The sequence below is a fragment of the Podarcis bocagei genome, assembly GCF_964188305.1.
Source record: "Podarcis bocagei genome assembly, chromosome: 12".
NCBI classification, from domain to species: Eukaryota; Metazoa; Chordata; class Lepidosauria; order Squamata; family Lacertidae; genus Podarcis; species Podarcis bocagei.
In genome coordinates, this window is record NC_138137.1 from 37,315,790 (window position 1) to 37,337,766 (window position 21,977).

General features: G+C 43.6%; 1 protein-coding gene across 1 annotated transcript in view; it reads left to right on the forward strand.

The window, feature by feature from the left end:
• The first annotated feature begins 8,841 nt into the window (after positions 1-8,841).
• The window catches only part of LOC308569366 (macrophage mannose receptor 1-like), a 41,880-nt gene continuing 28,744 nt past the window's right edge, over positions 8,842-21,977 (forward strand). The window contains exons 1-7 of the mRNA XM_081163182.1: positions 8,842-9,011; positions 10,764-11,168; positions 13,616-13,789; positions 16,812-16,970; positions 17,865-17,978; positions 19,761-19,904; positions 21,738-21,920. Coding sequence (XP_081019308.1) covers positions 8,951-9,011; positions 10,764-11,168; positions 13,616-13,789; positions 16,812-16,970; positions 17,865-17,978; positions 19,761-19,904; positions 21,738-21,920 — 1,240 coding nt within the window. The 5' untranslated portion in view covers positions 8,842-8,950. The remainder of the gene's footprint in view (positions 9,012-10,763; positions 11,169-13,615; positions 13,790-16,811; positions 16,971-17,864; positions 17,979-19,760; positions 19,905-21,737; positions 21,921-21,977) is intronic.

The window sequence follows — 21,977 nt, forward strand, 5'->3', positions numbered from 1 at the left end:
AGCTCAGGTTGCCCAACAACATGAAAATACATCCCGTGTTCCACAGGTCCTTGCTCTCACCCCACAGAGAGGGGCGGGAATTCGAGGGGCGGGAGGTAGAAGTCTTGCCACAACCACAGGTAGAAGAGAGGGAACACCAGAGCTCGGCCGCAGAGATAGTGGATTCAAGGTGGCGAGGGCGGCAGGTGCAGTACTTGGTGGCGTGGGAAGGAGAGCCCTGGTCGGAAAACACGTGGGTGCCAGCAGAGGCAGTTGGCGACGAGCATATGGTGGAAGTGTTCCACCGACGGTTCCCAGATAAACCCAAGCCCTTAGAGCGATTCTGGGAAGAACAGTTCGGCACCACGGAGGAGGAAGAGAGTTTCGAAGGGTTTTCAGAATCCGAAGAAGAATCGGATTGGGAGAGTCATTCCTTGGGTGGGAACCTTAGCAGGTGGGAAGAGGTGTTCACACCCACAGATGAGGAGGAGAGCTCTTTCAGGGGTTTCCTTGGCTCGCCGACCAGAGAAGAGGCCGCAATAGAGCACCCGGGTCGGAGGGGGAGTGAAGGGGGCCCTGGGAGGGAGGTGGATGTCAGGGAACTGCCATCAGAGGCACGGGAGAAGGAGAGGGTCTCTGATTCTGCAGGGGAAGGTCCAAGCACTAGAGGGAGACTTAGCCAGGAAGAAGGGGAAGAGAATGAGTGTAACACCAGGGATCCAGGAGAGCAACGGGACAGGGAGGTGCAGGGGCTCCAGGACTCTTCGTTGGAAGTTAGCGAGGAGAGCCCAAGCACCCCGCTGCCCACGCCCACCCTGCGCAGGAGACTCCCGTGCAGTGAGAGGCGGAAACGATTGGCCGTCAAACAACTCTTATGTTGGCAACGCTTTAAGAAACGCCCACAGACAGATTCTACGAGTGACTAAGGGCAGCCACGCAAATATGGGCTGCGTAGTCCGGAGGGTTTAACCAGGCAATCCGATGCTCAAACGGAGCAGGATTACGCACGAGTAACTCCCAACCACTACAGGGACTAAATTGCATTATGTTGTAAGGACCTTTCATAAAATCTTAGAATTGTAAATTTGGAAGGGACCCCAAGGATCTTCTAGTCTAACTCTCTGCGATGCAGGAATCTCAACTAAAGCATCCATGACAGATGGCCATCCAACCTCCAGTTACAAACTTCCAAGGAAGGAGAGTGCAAAACCTCCCAAGGGAGTCTGTTGCACTGTTGAAGGTCTCTTGCTGTCAGAAAAGTTCTTCCTGGTGTTTCGTCAGAACCTCCTTTCATGTAACTTGGAGCCATTGTTTTGTGTCCTGCCCTCCAGAGCGGGAGAAAACAAGCTTGTTCCATCTTCCATGTGACAGCCCTTCAAATATTCAAAGATGGCTGTCATATCTCCTCTTAGTCTCCTCATTTCCAGGCTAAACATACCCAGTTCATTCAAGCACTCCTCATAAGGCTTGCTTTCCAGACCCTTGATCATCTTGGTTGCCCTACTCTGCACACGTTCCAGCTTGTCAATGTCCTCCTTAAATTGTGGCGCCCAGAACTGGACACAGTATTCCAGGTGTGGTCTGACCAAGGCAGAGTAGAGTGGTACTTGATCTAGAGAGTAGACTTCTGTTGATGCAGCCTAGAATAGCATTAGCTTCTTTTGCTGCAGCATCACATTGTTGACTCATATTGTGGTCTACTAAGACTCCTAGATCCTGTTAACATATATTGCTGGTAAACCAAGTGTCTTATATTGGTGCAGCTGGTTATTCCTGCCTAAGCGAAGAACCTTCAGGCTGAAAGGGACTAGTGGGACTTAGAAAATCAGAAAGGAAAATCTCTTCTGGTGGGCTCCAGCGTCACTTCCTGCAATTTGGGGATTTTTTTAAAACATGCAATTTTGTAAAGCACTTACCTAGATTAGGGAAGGTTTAAGAAGGCAGTCCTCATCTGACCACAACACCCATAGGCACCAATTCCCTATGGCTGAGGGGATCTCAGACCACCCCACCCCCTGCAAAATTGGGATGGGGGCTATGCCCACCCACCCTCAGGGGCCTGACCTCACTGTGGCGGGCCTCACCGGGCCTTCCCACGCCTACGATCAGCCCCATTAGGCTTTCCCACCCCTGTAGCCTAAGATATCTCAAAATGTTGTTATGAGGATAAACGGAAAAGAAAAGAACCAAGTATGTCTCCTCGAGGTCCATGGAGAAAAGGTGGGATATAAACATAAAGATAAATAAAATAAATACGTAGCGAGTGATTTTCAGTATCTATGAATGCGGCCCAGCTTTCACACACAGCTGGCAGATAATCTGAACACCTGCTGACTGAAACTCTTGAATTTTTCCATTGTTCATTTGCCATTTAACTTATAAGGGGGAAACCATATATATATTTGGTTCTAATAGTTCAATATTCATTTAGAAGAAAATCCCATTGAATTAAAAGGGATTTATCCAGTGCTGCTGCTGCTTTTTCAGCCGGAACTTTCTGGAACTCAGTTCTGGCACCTCTCAGGTGTGCACCATTGCCATTCTAAGAGAACAAGGGAGGCGCTCGTGGTGAGTTCTGGCACCTCTTTTTCTACAAAAATAGCACTGGATTTATATTCATGGAAGAATTCTTAAGCTTGCAGCCTGACATAAATTTAATAGTAAAATTTCCAACTCTTCATTCTCTTTGCTTAAGCACCTGTAACAAATCTGGCATTTTAAGGGAAGTGATTTATAGACAAATACTTCCACTTTGGGGCTCGCTGAAGTTTGGCCTCAGCTGCACAGGGTATATAGTTTTGTTTTTCAGTTACAACTTACTTGGAAAAGGATTTCCTAACAGCCTGTTGTGAAATATAATTCTTGAAAACAATGACATATATTTCTTGAAATATATGTCCTACGCGTGCCTACTAGCAAATAAGGGGCTAACTACCGCTCACATAGAAGTTCCATACCCTCCAACATCCCGCAGATAAAAATAAGGACATTTATCTCCACAACCTCCCCTTTTTTTTGCCCCCTGCTGAGCATTTCCGATCAGAAGAAGGGTGAGTTCCACCACCATTACACCAACAGGACACTGCACACACACCCTCCACCCTCCTGAGAAAACTCCTTAGTCCTGATTTTATTTTATTTTATTCTTTGGTAGATTTACCAAAAGAAAACCACATACCAAAAAGAAAAAGGAAAAAGAAAAAAGGAAAAAGAAAAAAAGGGGGGCAAGATTACATGCAGATGCATAAAGCATTTTTAATTTTAATTTTTTTTAAAAAAAAAATGAAGACCCCCAACTCCATTCACCCTTTCTTCCTGCCCAGGGCACAGTGGTGGAGGAAGCCTCTCTGGCGCCTGGGGTGGGGACTGTGCACGTGTGGCAGCCCTTATGGATGCTGCAAGTGCCCTTAGCTGCTTTACAGCTGGGGGGGAGGCAGTGGGCCATCTTGTCCCCCCTCCACAGGGTGCCACCTGGGGTGAGCCGCCCCCCACCCCATCATATGCCCCTGGCAGGGCAGCCCTGCGCTTCTCCCACAGTTTAAAAAGCCATAAATTGCTTAATTAGCCAAGGGCTGCTTCTCCTTCCACAGTATTTCACCAGAAGAGGAAGTGAACATTGGAACAAATATATTGTCAGCATATCAGCAAACATGAAACCAAATGTCGAAAGAAGGTAGTATGTGACGAAGCACTCAGTGCATCTTTCACAATGAAAGTGTAATGAGTTTAGTATCAATTCTTGGTGTTCTTTTGCATGGCAAAGGTATGTATTAACAGTTTCTGAAGGAACTCCCTGCAACGGCAGTGATGGAGCCAAATAACTTACGATTCTTTAACATGAACCAGTATCACTGCCACAAAGTTTTAAGAAGACCAGGAAACACATGAGCACAGTCACGTGCACGCAAATACCATTCTCTCTCTTAAGCTGGGTTTTGCTGCCTCAGTCTGTGTCTGTCCTTCCATCTCAGCTTTCACTGTGATCTTCAAATAGGTGCCAGAAAAATAATTGCTTAAAAAATAACACCATAATTAGACAAAAATAAATAAATCTGAGCAACATTAAACTTGACCTGTTTCCAAGGACACAAGGCCTACAGAAAGGACACAACGGACATCATCCCTAACTTTTCTAAGGTAATATAACCTAGTTGCCCATAATGGTGCCCACTCCCTGCTTCAGCTCTCCCATGGAGCATGTGTAACCTATTGGTATTTGGTTATTATAAAATAATAATTTCCTGGGTGCCTAGATCCAGACGCTGGGCAAGCCCTCTCCAGTCAGTGAGCCCAGCAGAGATTTAAAATAATGAAACATGCAGCAAAGTAAAGCTTGGGAATGTAGACTGTTAGACCTTTAAAATATCCCACTTTAACTCACTTACAAAGCTTCCCTTTGTTTCCGGTTAGCATAGAAAAAGCCACACAGTTTGGTAAGTTAAAAAAGATTTTTTTACTTACAAAGTTTCCAAAGATCAGATTCATGTAGTTTTCCATAGAAAACTAGAAAGAAAAACACAGGCAGAAAAACTTAGTTGCAAAATTTGATAACATGGTTTCTAAACACATGGTGTGGGCTCTGAGTGACAAGCCCAGGTGTCCTCCCTGGCCAGATTCACATAATGGAAGAGGGGCGAACAAAGAAACTTCACCTCCTTCATCCCAAGGTGAGGGGGTATGACCCAGTCAAGTCTAGCAAAAATAGCTTTCTCTATGGTTTTAACTCCCTCATGCTACGCATGCTGTTTATATGAGGCTGAATTTCCCACATATCCTTGTTTAAGTGATACGCAGCAGCAGGTTACATACCAATTATTCTTGTCCTTTGCCTGGTAAGTTGTGTGGGTGGGTTGTATATACTTTTGCTTTCATGCGCCCCAGAACCTGCAGTGATTATTGCTGGGACTGACTTCATCCACTAAATTCAGCCTTCTGAAAATCAGCTCTGAAACCCTCAAGATTTCAGAAAAGACTAAAGCCTGCAGAGACTATAAATTGTGTGTGTGTGTGTGTGTGTGTGTGTGTGTGTGTGTGTGTGTGTGTTCCAGCTCTCTTAAGGGTTGGTGGCTTGGAATATCATCCAGTGCATTCTTAAAGAACTAGACAGTGGTAGAGCATATGGTACTGTTGCCTGGGGCAAGTGCATTGCTTCAAGGGCGCACACTGCTGCCCTGGTAGCCCTGTACAGCTGGGGTCTGACTGTCCTACCCCAGCCTCGGAAAGTGGTGCAGGGGTGCACTCTCACATTGGAGCCTGGGAGTGGAGCTGTGGCCAGCTGCCGCAGTTGGGCCATCATGCAGGAAGCTGCCTCTTCAGTTCCTTCGCTCATTGGAGCCAGGCTCCAAAGGCTTGACCCGAGCACAGCTTCCCTCACTGCGACTCTGGCCTCAGTGAGGGAGCCAGTCATGGGAATGCCTGGTTGTGCCCCTAAAAAAACCCCCAACGCTTCTCTGCCCTACCCACGCTACACCACTGGACCTAGGTTATTACAAGAAGGAGCTACAGTGGTACCTCAGGTTACATACGCTTCAGGTTACATATGCTTCAGGTTAAGAACTTTGCTTCAGGATAAGAACAGAAATCGGGCTCTGGCGGCGCGGCAGCAGCAGGAGGCCCCATTAGCTAAAGTGGTGCTTCAGGTTAAGAACAGTTTCAGGTTAAGAACGGACCTCCGGAACAAATTAAGTACTTAACCTGAGGTACCACTGTACATAGATGGCTCTTAGTCACAGACTGTATCTGCACACTCTTCAAGTATCTATAGGGTGCCAAGAAAAGGGCAGGAGTTTCAAACAAGAGTTTTCACTCTCCTGAAATCCCACAGCAAATCTTACAGAGTAAACTTTGTGGGCCAAGGATGCAGTTTGAGTCTTAACCTTAACACACTCAGCCTCCATGCTGTCTGTGGTCACACAATTGGGACATGCCAGGCCTTACACAGTTCCAGACAGCTTTTTGTTCTGAGCAGCTGATCTCACTGACTTTAGCCACAGAGATTCCTTATTGGTTTGATCTGGGACTTAATCTTCAAGTCATGGCTTAGCAGTAGCATAGTTAGAATCATAGAATCATAGAATCATAGAATCATAGAGTTGGAAGAGACCACAAGGGCCATCGAGTCCAACCCCCTGCCAAGCAGGAAACACCATCAGAGCACTCCTGACATATGGTTGTCAAGCCTCTGCTTAAAGACCTCCAAAGTAGGAGACTCCACCACACTCCTTGGCAGCAAATTCCACTGTCGAACAGCTCTTACTGTCAGGAAGTTCTTCCTAATGTTTAGGTGGAATCTTCTTTCTTGTAGTTTGGATCCATTGCTCCGTGTCCGCTTCTCTGGAGCAGCAGAAAACAACCTTTCTCCCTCCTCTATGTGACATACTTTTATATATTTGAACATGGCTATCATATCACCCCTTAACCTCCTCTTCTCCAGGCTAAACATGCCCAGCTCCCTTAGCCGTTCCTCATAAGGCATCGTTTCCAGGCCTTTGACCATTTTGGTTGCCCTCCTCTGGACACGTTCCAGTTTGTCAGTGTCCTTCTTGAATTGTGGTGCCCAGAACTGGACACAGTACTCCAGGTGTGGTCTGACCAGAGCAGAATACAGTGGCACTATTACTTCCCTTGATCTAGATGTTATACTCCTATTGATGCAGCCCAGAATTGCATTGGCTTTTTTAGCTGCCGCGTCACACTGTTGGCTCATGTCAAGTTTGTGGTCAACCAAGACTCCTAGATCCTTTTCACATGTACTGCTCTCAAGCCAGGTGTCACCCATCTTGTATTTGTGCCTCTCATTTTTTTTGCCCAAGTGCAATACTTTACATTTCTCCCTGTTAAAATTCATTTTGTTTGTTTTTGCCCAGTTCTCTAATCTGTCAAGGTCGTTTTGAAGTGTGATCCTGTCCTCTGGGGTGTTAGCCACCCCTCCCAGTTTGGTGTCATCTGCAAATTTGATCAGGATGCCCTTGAGTCCATCATCCAAGTCGTTGATAAAGATGTTAAATAAGACCGGGCCCAAGACAGAACCCTGTGGCATCCCACTAGTCACTCTTCTCCAGGATGAAGAGGAACCATTGATGAGCACCCTTTGGGTTCGGTCAGTCAGCCAGTTACAAATCCACTGAGTGGTAGCAGAGTCAAGACCGCATTTTACCAGCTTCTTTACAAGAATATCATGGGGCACCTTGTCAAATGCCTTACTGAAATCAAGGTAGGCTATATCCACTGAGTTCCCTTCATCTACCAGGCTTGTAATTCTGTCAAAAAATGAGATCAGGTTAGTCTGACATGACTTATTTTTCAGAAATCCATGCTGACTATTGGTGATCACAGCATTCCTTTCTAGGTGCTCACAGACTGTTTGCTTAATGATCTGCTCCAGAATCTTCCCTGCTATTGATGTCAGACTGACTGGGCGGTAATTATTTGGGTCCTCTCTTTTCCCCTTTTTGAAAATAGGGACAACATTTGCCCTCCTCCAGTCTGCCGGGACTTCGCCTGTTCTCCAGGATTTCTCGAAGATGACTGCCAGTGGTTCTGAGATCACATCTGCCAGTTCTTTTAATACTCTTGGATGCAGTTCATCTGGCCCTGGAGACTTGAATACATCTAAACTAGCCAAATATTCTTGTACTGTCTCCTTAGTTATTCTGGGCTGTGTTTCCTTTGCTGAATCATTTGCTCCAAATTCTTCAGGTCGGGCATTGTTTTCTTTATCGGAGAAGACTGAGGCAAAGAAGGCATTGAGGAGTTCAGCCCTTTCTGTGTCCCCTGTTTGCATTTCACCATCTTCTCCTCTGAGTGACCCCACTGTTTCTTTGTTCTTCCTTTTGCTACGAACATACCCATAAAAGCCTTTTTTGTTGCTTTTAACCTCTCTAGCAAGCCTGAGTTCATTCTGTGCTTTAGCTTTTCTGACTTTGTGTCTACACGTGCTGGCTATTTGTTTGAATTCCTCTTTGGTGGTTTCCCCCCTTTTCCATTTTTTGTACACATCCTTTTTTAATCTTAATTCAGTTAAAAGTTCTTTAGATAGCCACCCTGGCTTCTTTAGGCACCTTCCTTGTTTCCGTCTCATTGGTATTGCCTGACGTTGTGCTTTTACTATCTCCCTCTTAACAAACTCCCAGCCATCATGAACTCCCTTTCCTTTTAGTATTGCTGTCCATGGGATCTCACCCAGCACTTCCCTAAGTTTTATGAAGTCGGCTTTCTTAAAGTCAAGAAATTGAGTCCTAGTATGCTTGGCTGCTCCTTTCCGCTGTATAGTAAACTTCAGAAGAGCATGATCACTCGCGCCTAATGATCCTTCCACTTCTACCCCACTAACCAGGTCATCAACATTGGTTAGGACCAGATCTAAAATGGCTGTTCCTCTTGTTGCTTCTCCCACTTTCTGGACAATGAAGTTGTCTGCAAGGCCAGTGAGGAATCTGTTTGACCTTATGCTCTTGGCTGAGTTTGACGTCCAACAAATATCCGGGTAATTGAAGTCCCCCATTACTACTATCTCCCTTCCTTTTGCATGCTTGGCCATCTGTTCCAGGAAGGCATCATCTATGTCCTCCGTTTGGCTTGGGGATCTATAGTAAACTCCCACAATGAGGTCTCTGTTATTCTTCTCTCCCTTAATTTTGACCCAAATGCTCAATGAAAATCCTGTAGTTACTTCCTTCCGTAGCACTGTGTACTGTTTGTTGGTTTGGTGAGTTGAACCAGTCTATGTGATGGGAAATAAATCTAAATAACCCAAAGATTTTCAGCAGAAATAGGTTTTTTCCTCTGAAGGAAGCTGATTAAAAGTTTAGCAAAAAATCTAAATGAGTGTGCTACAAGTGTTTCATAATGCCAAAGACAGAAGTGAAAATATCATTCTGCCTGACTCATTTATGAAGGAGTTCTTAAAAAGCAGCAAACTCTGATTTCTTTTATTTCCACGGGAGCGTTGTGGCAAGTTTGGTTGTGGCCAATGTCTTTCCTTTTGTTCCTAAATCTCTTGATCCTCATTCAACCAGCTTTTCTGGTATCAGGTATGCTCTTCTTCACTTCCATCACCATTGTTACCTTAGCAATAAGTTGAGGTGCATATTTCAGGTACTTTTATTTGGTTAAATTTAAATAATCTTCTGAAAGTTAAAGTTGTACAGCTTTGAAGTTAAATCCATGACATGTTAGATTGAATGATAACTAATTTAATATTTAAGTTGCTCACAACAAAGAAAACAGGTGTGGGTTACAATAAATTAACTGCTAACACAATTTTGAAAACATGTTTTTAAACTGTGTTCTATTGCTTCAAGAAATATTTTGCTTTTTACCTATACAGAGGTCAGTCATATCCCTGTTGCTTATTTTTGCACAATACAGAAAAAATGCTAAATATAAGAAATTCTTAAACAATAACATGTTAACAATATTATTCATGAAAAATACTCAACATCTTCATTAAATGACAGTGTTTGCTGATGATACATTGATAATGGTGCAAGATTCAATTGTTGTGCTTCAGTCTTTGAAAGAACACTTAGAAATCTTCCATCAAACTGCAGGATTGCAAATTAATTATGCAAAATAAAAAATACTACCAATTAATTTGATGGTGACACTTCAAAAGCGGCTGACAGAAATGTCAAAGATAATTAAAATACCTCAGGATAATCTTAACAGTTGATCTCAAACAATTAAATCAAAGAAATTATGAAGCTTTGTTAAAAACAATAAACAAAGAACTGTTAAAGTAGAAGCTCACAAACCTTAGCTGGCTAGGTCATATCATGGCTAAAAAAATGTCAAGACAGCTGGCCAGAGGTAGGTGGAACAGTATTTTGGGAGGGAGAATAAAAGGAGCCATTTCTGAGGAAGTTTAAGAGAAAGCAAAAGGGAGAGTTGTTTCTGGTCTGTTTGTGTCCACTCTGAGGAAAATATCTATAGCTAGAGAAAGGAGACTCTTAGCTTAGATTAAAAGACTCTATGCAGTGCCTAGGGAGAGTATTCAGCCAGGAGTTAAATGGGAGGCTGAGTTTGACCCAGGAGAAGTAGAAATTGTGAGGTTACAGTTTACTTAGGTCTCATTCCAGTCAGGAGGGGAGAGCTCCTCTAGAAAGAGAAGACTCCCAAACGAGTTAAGAGGGGTGTGGTGATCCCTTGGGTCTGTTACTTGAAATACCTCAGGAGTGTGATTGTAAAAAGGTAGGGTAACTGACAAAAAGTACCACCTTGGTTAGGAACCAAAGAATTAAGCTGTGGAGGAAGCTGTGTATGTGACACCGAAGTAATTATGTTTCAGGAACTGAAGTAACATAACTGAAAATAAGCAAAGCATTTACCAACTTGCCTAGAAACCTGTAACATCTAATGGAAGCACGATAACTGAACATAAGCAACTGAAGCTTAAAAGAAGCTGTGTGCTTACTACCTTGATTGGAGGCCTATAATGGAATCCATTAGACTTAGTGTAAATATTAAATAAGTTAACTGCTTCTTGAAAGTACATTATTTCCTGACACATCCTTTGTTTTATTAACTTTGTTCTATAAAATAAATATTATCTGTTCAACTTCTGCCTGGATCTCCACGTATCAAAGTTTTCCCTCACACAAGAACCCAAAGTTAACCTGTTGTTGTGATTATAGTATGTGTCCATAGGTAGGAGCTACCGCAATTGGTGTACAGCAGTGGGATCCACCATATAATTGGTGCTAGAAGCGGGATCCACTACAAGAGCCATGTGCAACTTTCTCACAAAGTTCCTTCCTATTATTTTTCCTCTCTTAATTTTACAGAGAGTGACAGCTTTCTGATATATAATGAAAACCTCAAGCTTTGTATACAGTCTTGGAACACTCGTTCCATCATCCTGGACTACTGTGATAAGAGTAATGAGCGGCAAAATTTTAGGTGGGTTTCCGACGGCCATATTTTGAACATGGCGACAAAGTTATGCCTGGCAGTGCCTTCCAAGTCAGACCAGGCCCGGGTCACACTCTCCTCCTGTAATGAGACCATTGAACTTCAGAAATGGGAATGCACAAATGATACAAAGTTCCTTGGACTTGAACACCAAGGTTTGTTTGTAACTCCTGAGGGTGGTCGAAAATATCGTGTTATGCTGTCTAATGAAGCCACCAGCGAGAATACCTGGAAGATCTATGGGACTGAAGACAAATTGTGTTCTAAACACTATGAAGGTAAAGTTCAGATAATCTGGTCTCTTTTTTTAAATGACCAGCTTGTGTATTTGCTTCAAGCATGATGAATCCCCTGCATCGGGGGTGAAATAGACATGATGGTAATCATGTAACTTCAAAATATATCAGTAGAAAAACCAAACTTGATAGCAGTCATCAGGACCACAATAAAGGGGCAGCAGAGGCTGTTTAAAACAGTCTGCTTCTACAGTGACAGACTTGGGTAATGTGGCACTTCGTGAGAGGTCAAAATTTGGCACCCCCACCCAGCACTCGTTCTGCCTTCTCAAAGACAGGTAAGGAGTCTCTTGGCTTTGGGAAGGAGGCATGAGGGCTTGGGCAGGGGCCTAAAGGCAACCTATCACCTTCCCAAAGATTGGAAAGTGCTAACTAGGCTTTGGTAAGGAGACAGAAGGACTTTAGGACCCTGTCAGGGCCTTGTGCCTCATTCCCAAAGCCCAGTATCTTGCTTACTGGGCTCTGAGACAGCGCCCTCTCTGCTCAGCGCCCAGTGTTTGTGCCCTGCTCGCACAGCCCTAAAACCTCCTCTGGCTTCTGCCATGGTAAAGACAAATATTTTGCCTGGCCTCTCCATCTCTCTGACTGTCTGTCCTCTATCTCCCTAACACACATCCACACACACACATTAGTCCCAGAAAGGGACCCTTTTTGTAATGAGCACTCAGCACATTACTCTTTTCTTTAACAAAGTAGTGATAATGTAATTCCAGTCAAATCCAAGTACTATGAAAACTCCCATTACTTTCATGTCACAATAGAACTGGATGTTGTTGTTGTTGGAGATTCTAACACTTGAAAGACAAAATGCTGCTACCAGTCCAGGTCTCAGCTGTAGACCTGGTAGTTCAAGGGTGGGGGTGGGGATTAAATTCTATTCAGTTTGCATTTAAAGCTGAATTTATCACATTTGCTCTTTTGAAAACGTTAGGACAACTAAAACAGAGTTTCCCTTCAATATTCACAGTTGCCTGAATTTTGCAATGTAGTTCTGCAACCAAGCATTGCTTACAATAAGGTATCTATTAGGGGAAAGTGAGCACAAAAAATAAACATATTTGCAAAAAAATATTTTGGGGAAAGTTGCTTGCAGAAATATACACATTAGTCAAATCTGCATATAAAATGTGCCCCATATGAGATATTCACACTAAAATGCTGAATAAATCACGAGGATTTTTTAAAGTGCAAATTCCTGCAGAAATGTGGAAAACTGAATTTACATTTGGGGGGGGGGAAGGAAACTGAGAGAAACAAAACTGACAAATTCTTCCATCCCTAGTCAAGGGGTAAAAGCTAACTAGGGGAAATATCAAGGGGAAATATCAGGAGTGACAATGGTGGAGTCTGCTGTCAGAAGGCAGCAGTAAAGGGGCAGAGAACATGCTCCAGGGTTCAGTCTTATTAGCAAGGGGTGGAGTCCAGTAGTAAATGAGCAGGACATAAACAATTACATTGTTCAATTCAAGTGTGGATGTGTTCCTCATATATACCCCCTGATACAAATAATCACTCCAAACTCCAGCTAGATCACAAGAACAGAGCAAAAGCTAAAAATGTTGAACTCTAGCAGCTGAGAGAAACTGCAGAACATTAAGGCTTATGTGCGAACATAGATTCAAAGCACATCTCCACAAGGAATCCTGCAAACTGTGGTTTGTTAAGGGTGCTGGGAACGTGTGATTTCCCTTTCTCTCACTGAAGATGCTGCACTGAAACATTCGCCACTTCCAGGTGCTGCTTCACTCCTGTCACAAAACACATATGTGCCTTCTGCCATAGCAAAATGTTCAAGTGAAGTTTTTCAGTTGCAAATGAAACTGAAAATCCATGCCAGGATACAACTATCACTGAACAGTATGTGTTCCATTTCCCTTTAGCTCTGTTTGCCTTAGAAGGCAATACTTTCACCTCCTTTGTGTTACAACTCAGGTCTTCCCAAACTGGATGGGCTGTACTTTTCTGTTTATTTGGCCACCCAACTCTGGAATAGGCATTCCATTATGGGCACTAGTGTTTGAGTGTGCATACCATGCAGCCTACTTCAGAAGGACTTGGAAAGATAGCAAGATGCCTTGTCTGAAGACAGAATGTTGGCTCGTCTACCTCTTATTGTCAGCACTGGCTGGCAGTGGTTTCAACCAGGAGTCTTTTCCAACCCACCCTGGACACACCAAGGACTGATTATTTACTTCTATTAAAGAGAAGTTTTCATGTATGCATTGATGCAATAGAATGGATGTTCAAATCTTGAGGGATGTGAACACTGGGGAAAAAGTGTATGTGTGCATCTGCGTGTGTGTGTGTGTATATATATATATAGAGAGAGAGAGAGAGAGAGTTTTGTATTCATTTCTTCTGATTTAGCTAATTCTCATAACTGTTTGAAATCAGTCCGGCATAACACAGTCTGTTCAATTTGCCTTTAGCTCTGTATACTATAGAAGGCAATGCCTTGGGAGCCCCATGTAGGTTTCCATTCAAGTTTCGGAACAAATGGTATGCTCAATGCATAAGAGATGATGATAATCATGGACAACTTTGGTGTGGAACAACTGAAGATGTGGATAGAGACTCTTTAACTGGATATTGTCCAATAAAAGGTAAATAATTTCATCTCTCTGTGGTAGCTTATTTTAAAGTTTTAAGTGTCTATACACTTATTGCATTTATAAATTTTAAATTTATTGTTGTAAATTGTTTTAAATGTTTGTTTTCCTTCTGGGATTGTACCCCCAACTATGTTTTACAAGCTGGTCTCCGACCATAATAAATTATCTAGCAGGTAAACAATTAAAAAAGTTTTGTTTAAACCTTTACTTTGCCATCCTATATTTGATGCTTAGAGTAGATGTTCACCTACAAAGAGAAAAGAGAAGCTGTCTCTGTTGCCTCTGTTGTACAGATTGTGCAATTTAAGAAGAAAATGGAGGGTGGGGATCTCTCCCCTGTGAGTCAGAACAAAATGAATTGTGAGTAATGTCAGGCTACCCTACAGGATCAGGCCTGCCGTTTTTCATTGGAAAGCGGTGGTTATAAGGATGCAGCTCAGTTCAGGCCAGAACTGAAGTCTAGACCAAAGGTGGGGAGCTGTCAGGGACTAACCAGATGAGGAGGAGTGGGAGAGACCTCTGCCCCAGCAGGCTTCCAGGCAGGAGGCACATGAAAATCGTATGGACCCAGGTCATGGTGGTTTGAGACAAGACATACCCCAGAAGAGGAAGCAAAGAGTTGGAAAATAATGGAGGGTGAGGAACAGGAGCAAGCTAGCAGGTGCCCTAGTCCTGAACAGAGAGAGGAGTCAGGTGTGATAGAAACAGTACAGCAGACAAATGACATCATGGCACTTGAAAGCCTGGTAGAGCTCCCTTCTTATCCTAGAACAAGATGCTCCCTTTGTGTCTCAGAGCAGAAAGCCAAACAGAGACAGAAAGATTCCCATGCCAGCCAGGAGGAGTCTCGGATGTAGGAAATCAGCGCCAGGGAGACGGGCGGGCACCCTGGGCAACAGCTCAAGCTTAAGGGAGTACATTCCACAGCATCTGTGTATTCTGTTTGATACTAATAAAAGGACTGAAAAGCCACTGTCTCTGCATATATGGATTTACTCAGCAGTTATCTCCATGAGCTGTGTGCCGGCTCCCTCGTAACAGGAGCTGCTGGATGCAGGATGAAGACAGATTTCATCTGGTTCCCTCACACACTTTTTAGACCTGCATCATTTCATGGCACAGTAATTTAGTTTTACTAGCAAACCAGAAGTTAAACTACCGTATTTACTCAAATGGAATGTGCATCTTTTTTGGCCAAATTATGTTGCAAAAAATAGGGTGTGCATTAGATTTAATGGTGCATTTACATTCGGCAGCAAATACTTTTTTGGTTTCAAGGTTTTGAAAATTGAGGCGTGCATTAGATTTGGTGGCGCATTAGAGTCGCATAAATGCACTAAGCCATTTCCAGCCCCAGGAGCATTTACATGATACACCTACTGACACACTAATGTGTTGTGACATACAGTTTGGAAAGTTCTGGTGTAAAGTGTGTAACTGCACGTCTTTTCCCTGCTGCAAGAACAAAGCAGAGGGCAAAATGTATTGGCAGACTTCTGTTCCTTGTAAACATGCATCTATGGATTTTTTCACTCATATACTGGCAATTTTAAGGATGCAGTTGCATACAGAAGTTTATCTATTTGCATAGCTCTGAAGTGGGACTTGCAGTTTACCAGCACATTGACTTTATTTGCATTGTTTTGCTGGGATTACTGCAAGGGTTTTGACACATGGGTCGAAGGGGTCAGATTTGGGGGAGACAGGGAAGCCAGACTCCTAGCTTTAATTTTGAGAAGAAGTATGTCAAATGGGCAGATGTGAATAAAGACACTGTGGATATTGTCCAGTAAAGTTAAACCCATTACAAATTCATTTATCTGCACTTTTATAAAAAAAAAAATATTTCAGTGGATGGTATAAGATAGGCAGCTTTTAGTTTATCATCATAAATGCGCTGTTTAGAGAGATGCTTCTCCTACAAAGAGAAAAGGGAAGCAGCTATTATTTTCTCTGTTTTATAAATTGTGTAATTTAAGCAGAAAATGTGGGGCGACAGAACTTTCCCCTGTGGATCAGAACAAAATGGATACCAATAATGTCAGGGCCTCCTACAGTATGAAGCCTGTACTTCTTCATTAGAAAGTGAGAGGGATAAGCATGTAGTTCACTTCAAAATCAAGGCCTACAGCCGAAGTAGGGTGCTAAATTCAGGGTGCAGCTAGATTTCATCTGGTCCCCTGGTCTCCTACCAACTACCAGCTGTTCAGTGGGGAGTAGCTGAGAGGGAATGGGGTTCAGATATTGTACAAAGCATGCAGGTTCTTTCCTTGTGGTAAGAAGCCCAAAGCAGAGAAGGAATTTGAATGAGTGGAGCTCCTAAAATTAAAATGTTCCTCCATATTTGGGGAATGTGTGTAATGGTATGTTAAAGGTGAATGTTTGTGCTTGGCTCTGGGCTTTGGGCTCCCATTCTGGAGTCTGTCCAGTGATTATTTGTGTTTTTATGGAGTGGGGTGTGACAAAGCAGAAGTGAGGGGAGGGGAGCTCTGGGGTCAAAGGTGAATTTAGGGAAGCTCTACAGGTTCAGTCACACTGGGTGCACACCCTCAGGAGCTCTGCCAGGGATGCCACATGATTATTTAGAATGGATCGTGAAAGGAGGAGGTGAGGTAGAATTTTGGCATTGCCTAGGATGCCATTGAAATTTGAGACCCCAAGGAACACCACTGCTGGGGTAGTACAGGCCACACATTATTTATTCTTGTTTTTATTTATTAAATTTGTATGCTGTGATGGCCTGATTGCAGTTCCAGGACCTGGGGGCAGGTATACATGTTTCTCCCTTGCAGATATCCACACTGAATGCATGAATATGGAGCTTGAGAAGCCCTCTGATTATGGAGTGAGGTCCAGTGATGCTGCCCAAGTATCACATAAGCTTCTATGTTTCTCCATAACGTTTGAGGTATTCTTTTGATAAGTGTTAAGTCATCAAATGTATCTCACTTGTAGATTTAGCTTCACCATTTGTAATTTTATAATTTGATGTTAATGTTAACAATGCTTACAGATGATGAATTTTTCTGGACCAGAAACCATTGGACAGGGGATCTGTATCAGATCAATTCCTACTCAGCTCTAACATGGTACCAAGCGAGCAAAAGTTGCCAGCAACAGAATGCAGAATTATTGAGCATCACCGATTTACAAGAACAAGCATACCTGACAGGTAGGACATAACAAGGCTGACCTGAAGAAGCAATCGGTGTCCTGTGATATTCTGCTAATTAGTCAATACCATCTCAACTATAGACAGCAACTTCATAAACATTATATAAGAAGCAACCTCACCCCAGAGGAGTTTCGAACAATCCCCATACAGGTTATCCGTTGCATCTCAGGTTACCAAAGGATCTGGTAGTTCTTCTGTGTCTTTAACAACTGTCTGAGGAACTGCATGTAAAGTTGTGTGGGTTGAAGATGATGAAGCATTGTACCTGCATACTAGACAGAATGTTTCATCTAATTTCTGCCCTAGAAGCATAAAAAATGAGTACGGTCGTACCTTGGTTCTTGAACGGAATGTATTCTAGGAGTCTATTCGAGTTCAAGAACCAAGGCACAGCTTCCAATTGGCTGCAGGAGCTTCCTGAAGCCACTCAGAAGCCACTGAAGCCATGCTGGAAGTTCGGCTTCCGAAAATCGTTCAAAAACCAGAACAATCACTTCCAGTTTTCGGTCGTTTGGGACAGGAACGTTTGAGTTGCAAGGTGTTCGGCTTCCAAGGTTCCACGGTATTTCTTTCATTTTCTCATTGGCCCCTGCCTCCAGCTTCCTAACTATAAACCTCATGCTACATAATATCTGCTTACCTGGGGCTCCGGAGGAGGATGCTTGCCACACAGTGTGACTGCAGCTGGGCCCAGGAGGCTGCCATCTTCCTGCCCAGCCAGGGGATGGGATGGCCACCTGGTACCCCTCCCCACTTCCGGCCATGCCGTGGCCTAATTCAACCCAATACCAGTATCCTGTGTCCACTCTGTCAGCCCTCCCTACAGCAGCTGCAGACATCATGTGCCTGTGGCAGTGATTCAGTATGACTGATATTCTTTTCCTTGAATAGGATTAATAAATGATAAGAAAAATGACTACTGGATTGGATTGAACTCTTTCGATGTTGAGAGTGGGTGGCAGTGGATTGGCGATCGTCCTTTTAGATATTCAAACTGGGCTCCAGGTGAGTAAACATTGGCATGCCAACAACTAAATAAATACTGAAAGCCATCTCCATTTAGTATTCAGTCACATGTGGTATTATTATTATTATTATTATTAAAAAATGTATACTGCCCTGTAATGTGTATGGGTTGCTCGTGCGTAAGTTGCCGCCTCTCCAGGCTTTGTTGCCTTGCTAAACCTTTCAGTCTGGGCAGCCCTTCACTTCGTGGCTGCCTCAGTCGCTAGCAGAATCCGTCAGTGGGCGTTTCTTAAATCTTTTCCAACATAAAAGTTGTTTGACACCCAGTCTCCTCCTACTCTCTCTGCGCGGAAGTCTTCTGCGCAGTGTGGGCATGGGTAGCGGAGGACCCGTGCTCTCCCCGCTGGTGTCCGGTGAAGAGTCCTGGAGCCCTCTCGCCGATTCCCCCATCAGCCCCTCTATATCCCTGGTGTTGTGCTGATTTGCTTCCCCATCTGCGGAGCTGCCTCTCTCCCTGCTGGGCCCTTCTCCAGCATCATTTGAGAACCTTCCCTCCGCCTCTAGCTCCGATGTCAGTTCCCTGACATGCCCTATTCCTTCAGGTCTCAGAAGGGTTCACAGGATAAAATCACAATATAAAAACACAGAATGAATAATCAAAATAAATATGGTAAATGCTTCAAGGCTGCACTCAGCATTGTTGCATTAATTACCTCTCCCCTCTTGGTACAATAACTTTAACATACCAAATAACACTATTAGAGGCTCCAAAACTTATTACTTCAATTTCGGTTATTCTATCTTCCCAGAATTTTCTGATTTTAGGACATATCCAAAATATGTTACACATCCCAGCATTTTCTGCTTTAGGGCTCCAATAGGCATCATTCAATGTACTATATATCCAATTAAGACATAATAGTGTCTTAGATACCAGCAGAAGAAGAAACACACATTTAAACACATACAGAGTTATTTTCCATTTCAATGTCAATCGAACAACATATTTGGGAGAAGAAAAGGCTAAGGAAGTAAACCCGACACAAATCTGGAGTCCCTAAGACAGTGGGATGGCACCTAGGGGTGGAGGAAGTGGGGGGCAGGGGGGCCAGATTGCCCTGGGTGTCACCACTGAGGGGGGTGACAAAATGCTGTGCGGCACTCACGGCGGGGCCTGTAGCGCACCCGAGCCACGTGTCTCTCCTGGGAGTGACACGGTGGGTTGGGTGCCCGCAGGCTCTGCGCTGCCCCAAATGGTCCGCCTGCTGCCTCCCCCTCAGCTGTAGGTCGGCTGAGCGGGAGGAGGCAGGCAGACTTCTCGGAGGCCCCGTAGAGCGTCCCGCTCCAGCTCGCCCTGTCCCACAGGCAGCTGATCAGCTTGCTGCGTCGCTGGTGGCACCTTATACACCCCCTTCCAGCAACTCCTGCAGCCAAACTAGTGTCACACGTATTTCTCTGCTTTCTTTTGAACCACACCAGTAAGGCCAAGAGTGGGGTCTTGTCATCTGGGTAGCCCAGGACTTCCATACACACTGTCCAGGCTTGCACCACGAGGAGGTCATTTTGGTGCTGTTACTGCAGCTGTTTGAGTTCATCCCCAGAGGCGCACTTTATTGTCTCTCAAGACAGACAGATGTCAACAATAACAACACAACTTACCCATTCCATAAAAGGGCTGTATATACATGCTTTAATAAATCAATAAAGTATATTGGTATTTAAAATCTTGTAAGCAGCATCTTGAAATAAATAATAATTACAGTGTTGCTATGTTAGTACAAAGCAAAAAATAATTACAGTTTTTCTCGCTCTTTCTTAAAGGTAGCCCATCTCCAGAAACAGAAAACATCTGTGGATCAATGCAGTCTGAAAATGGCAAATGGCAGAATAAAAAGTGTCAAGATAAAATTGGGTACATTTGCAAGAGAGAAAATTCTTCATTAGATACTTCTGTTATTTCTTCAGGTAGGATGCTGCACTGGGAATGAAGTTTACCTTTATATTGTTGTACCATAAGTTATGGAGTGTGCCAGTGTCCAATATTTCTTAAAGCTGTTCTCTAGTAATGGAGGTTTTGCTATTTGTAGCAGTGTATGCAATGTAAAGCATTTTATTGGACTCAGATGCTGGAGGATATTTTATCAGTAGCCAAAAATAAGTTATCTATCGGTAAAGATGTAAGGCATGGTCTAAAAAGGCATATGTTACAGGAACCTGGACCACATATGGCGGTGCCTGAGTAGATTTCCAAGGGATGGATATAATCTAGAATTCAATCGTGAAAAAAGATGGGAATTATAGAAAAGAAAGAAATATATTGGAACTCCTGTACAAAGCTCAGTCTTCCCACTACACCTAACTTTGTGATTATTACATTTTTGTGTAAACCTTTGTGATCCTTATGAATGTGGTATATAATTATTATCAGTCAAGTCACTGAAAAGCTGTGAGTTGTGTGCAAAGAACCGTGATGGTGGTGTGGGCGATTCCTCCGCACAGGGCACTGAGCCAAGGGGGAACAAAATAAATAAATAAGTAAATAAGGAATGAATGAATGAATGAATGAATGTGAAAATAAGAAATATTGGGGAATGCCAATTTTTGTCCTCGCTCAGGGTGCCATATTCCCAAAGCCTGCCTCTGAGGAAACTATCTGCTAGGACTGCTGAGAATATATGAGTTTATGCCATGCTATAAAAGTTTATATGTTCTATGACATTTCCTTGTGCTCCTGCTTGCTCAAGATCTTGTGCAAGTGGAAGGATGTCTTCAGATTTAATTTCACAATTTCCTGAAGTAAAGGGTGGACTCCTCAGATAGCCTCCACTCACTACACTTGGCTGAGCTGTGCAAATTCATAAAACATGCCTCACAGGGGGAGAGTAACCCCACTTCCCAGTCCCACCTCAGATATTGTAGACTTGGCTCACCACCATTTTGTTACCTCAACTGGGTTTTGAAGTGGTTGCAGAAGGGGGGGGAGGGTCTTACCAGAGGCCTCTTCCTCAGAAGCTTTGACCACTTGTGGTGGTGCACCCTCTGCGGGTGCAGCTATTTTCAACACTGAGCAGGACTTTGAAGTACAGCTAATGATAGTGCTTTCTCGTGACTTGGTGCAAACCTAGGACCTGTTCAACAACTTTCCTGGGATGAGGGAGCCCCATGTTGCCAGGGTTAAGTCTGGTAGACCCCAGTAAAGGGGCTTCTGCATCATACATGACGTTTGTCTCAGTCCCAAATTCTGCCATTGGATTAATTGACAATGCATAATTTGTAAGGACCGTGTGTATATGTGTGTGAGAGAGCAGGTTGTGTAGCAGTTAAGGCATTGGGTAGGATCCATAGTAATTAATCAAAAGGGGTGCTGTTCTTTGGGTTTGCCTTCCAGGAAATTGGGGTACCCTGTTAAAGGTATCCTAAGAGAGGTGCTCATAAGCCCAGATGGGGGTTGAGGACCATAGCACTCCCCTAGGTAGCGATTCTGATGGGGTGCTCCTATTTGGTGTAAGTCATAGGGCATTCCTATCTCAGAATCGACCCCATCACCAGCAGTCAGCAGACGGGCTGACTGAAAAGGGAATCACCCAATGCCTGAGCCAAATTCATTTACATCTGTAATCAATAAAGTTGTGGCCTGTTTTGATCCAAAGACATAGTCCTGGTTGTTGTTTTTTTAAAAAATAATCATGTATGCAAGGCACCAGGCAGTGAGCTCAGTGCACCTGAGCATGCAGTTGTTGTTTTTTTAAGGAAATCCATCCAGTCATGCTATCTTAAACATGATTTTTCTCTTTTTAGGTAGGTCAAAGCCTATTAAATGTTCAGATGGCTGGGCTGCATATGAAGGACACTGTTACCGCCTTTACAGACACCTCAAGACGTGGCCGCAGGCACTATCATCCTGTCGAAAGGAAGGTGGAGACTTAATAAGTATACACAACATTGAAGAACACAGCTTCATCATTTCTCAGCTAGGCTACCGTAAGTATATCCAGAAAGTTTCGTTCTCCTGGTATCCAAGATATATGTGAGATAAAG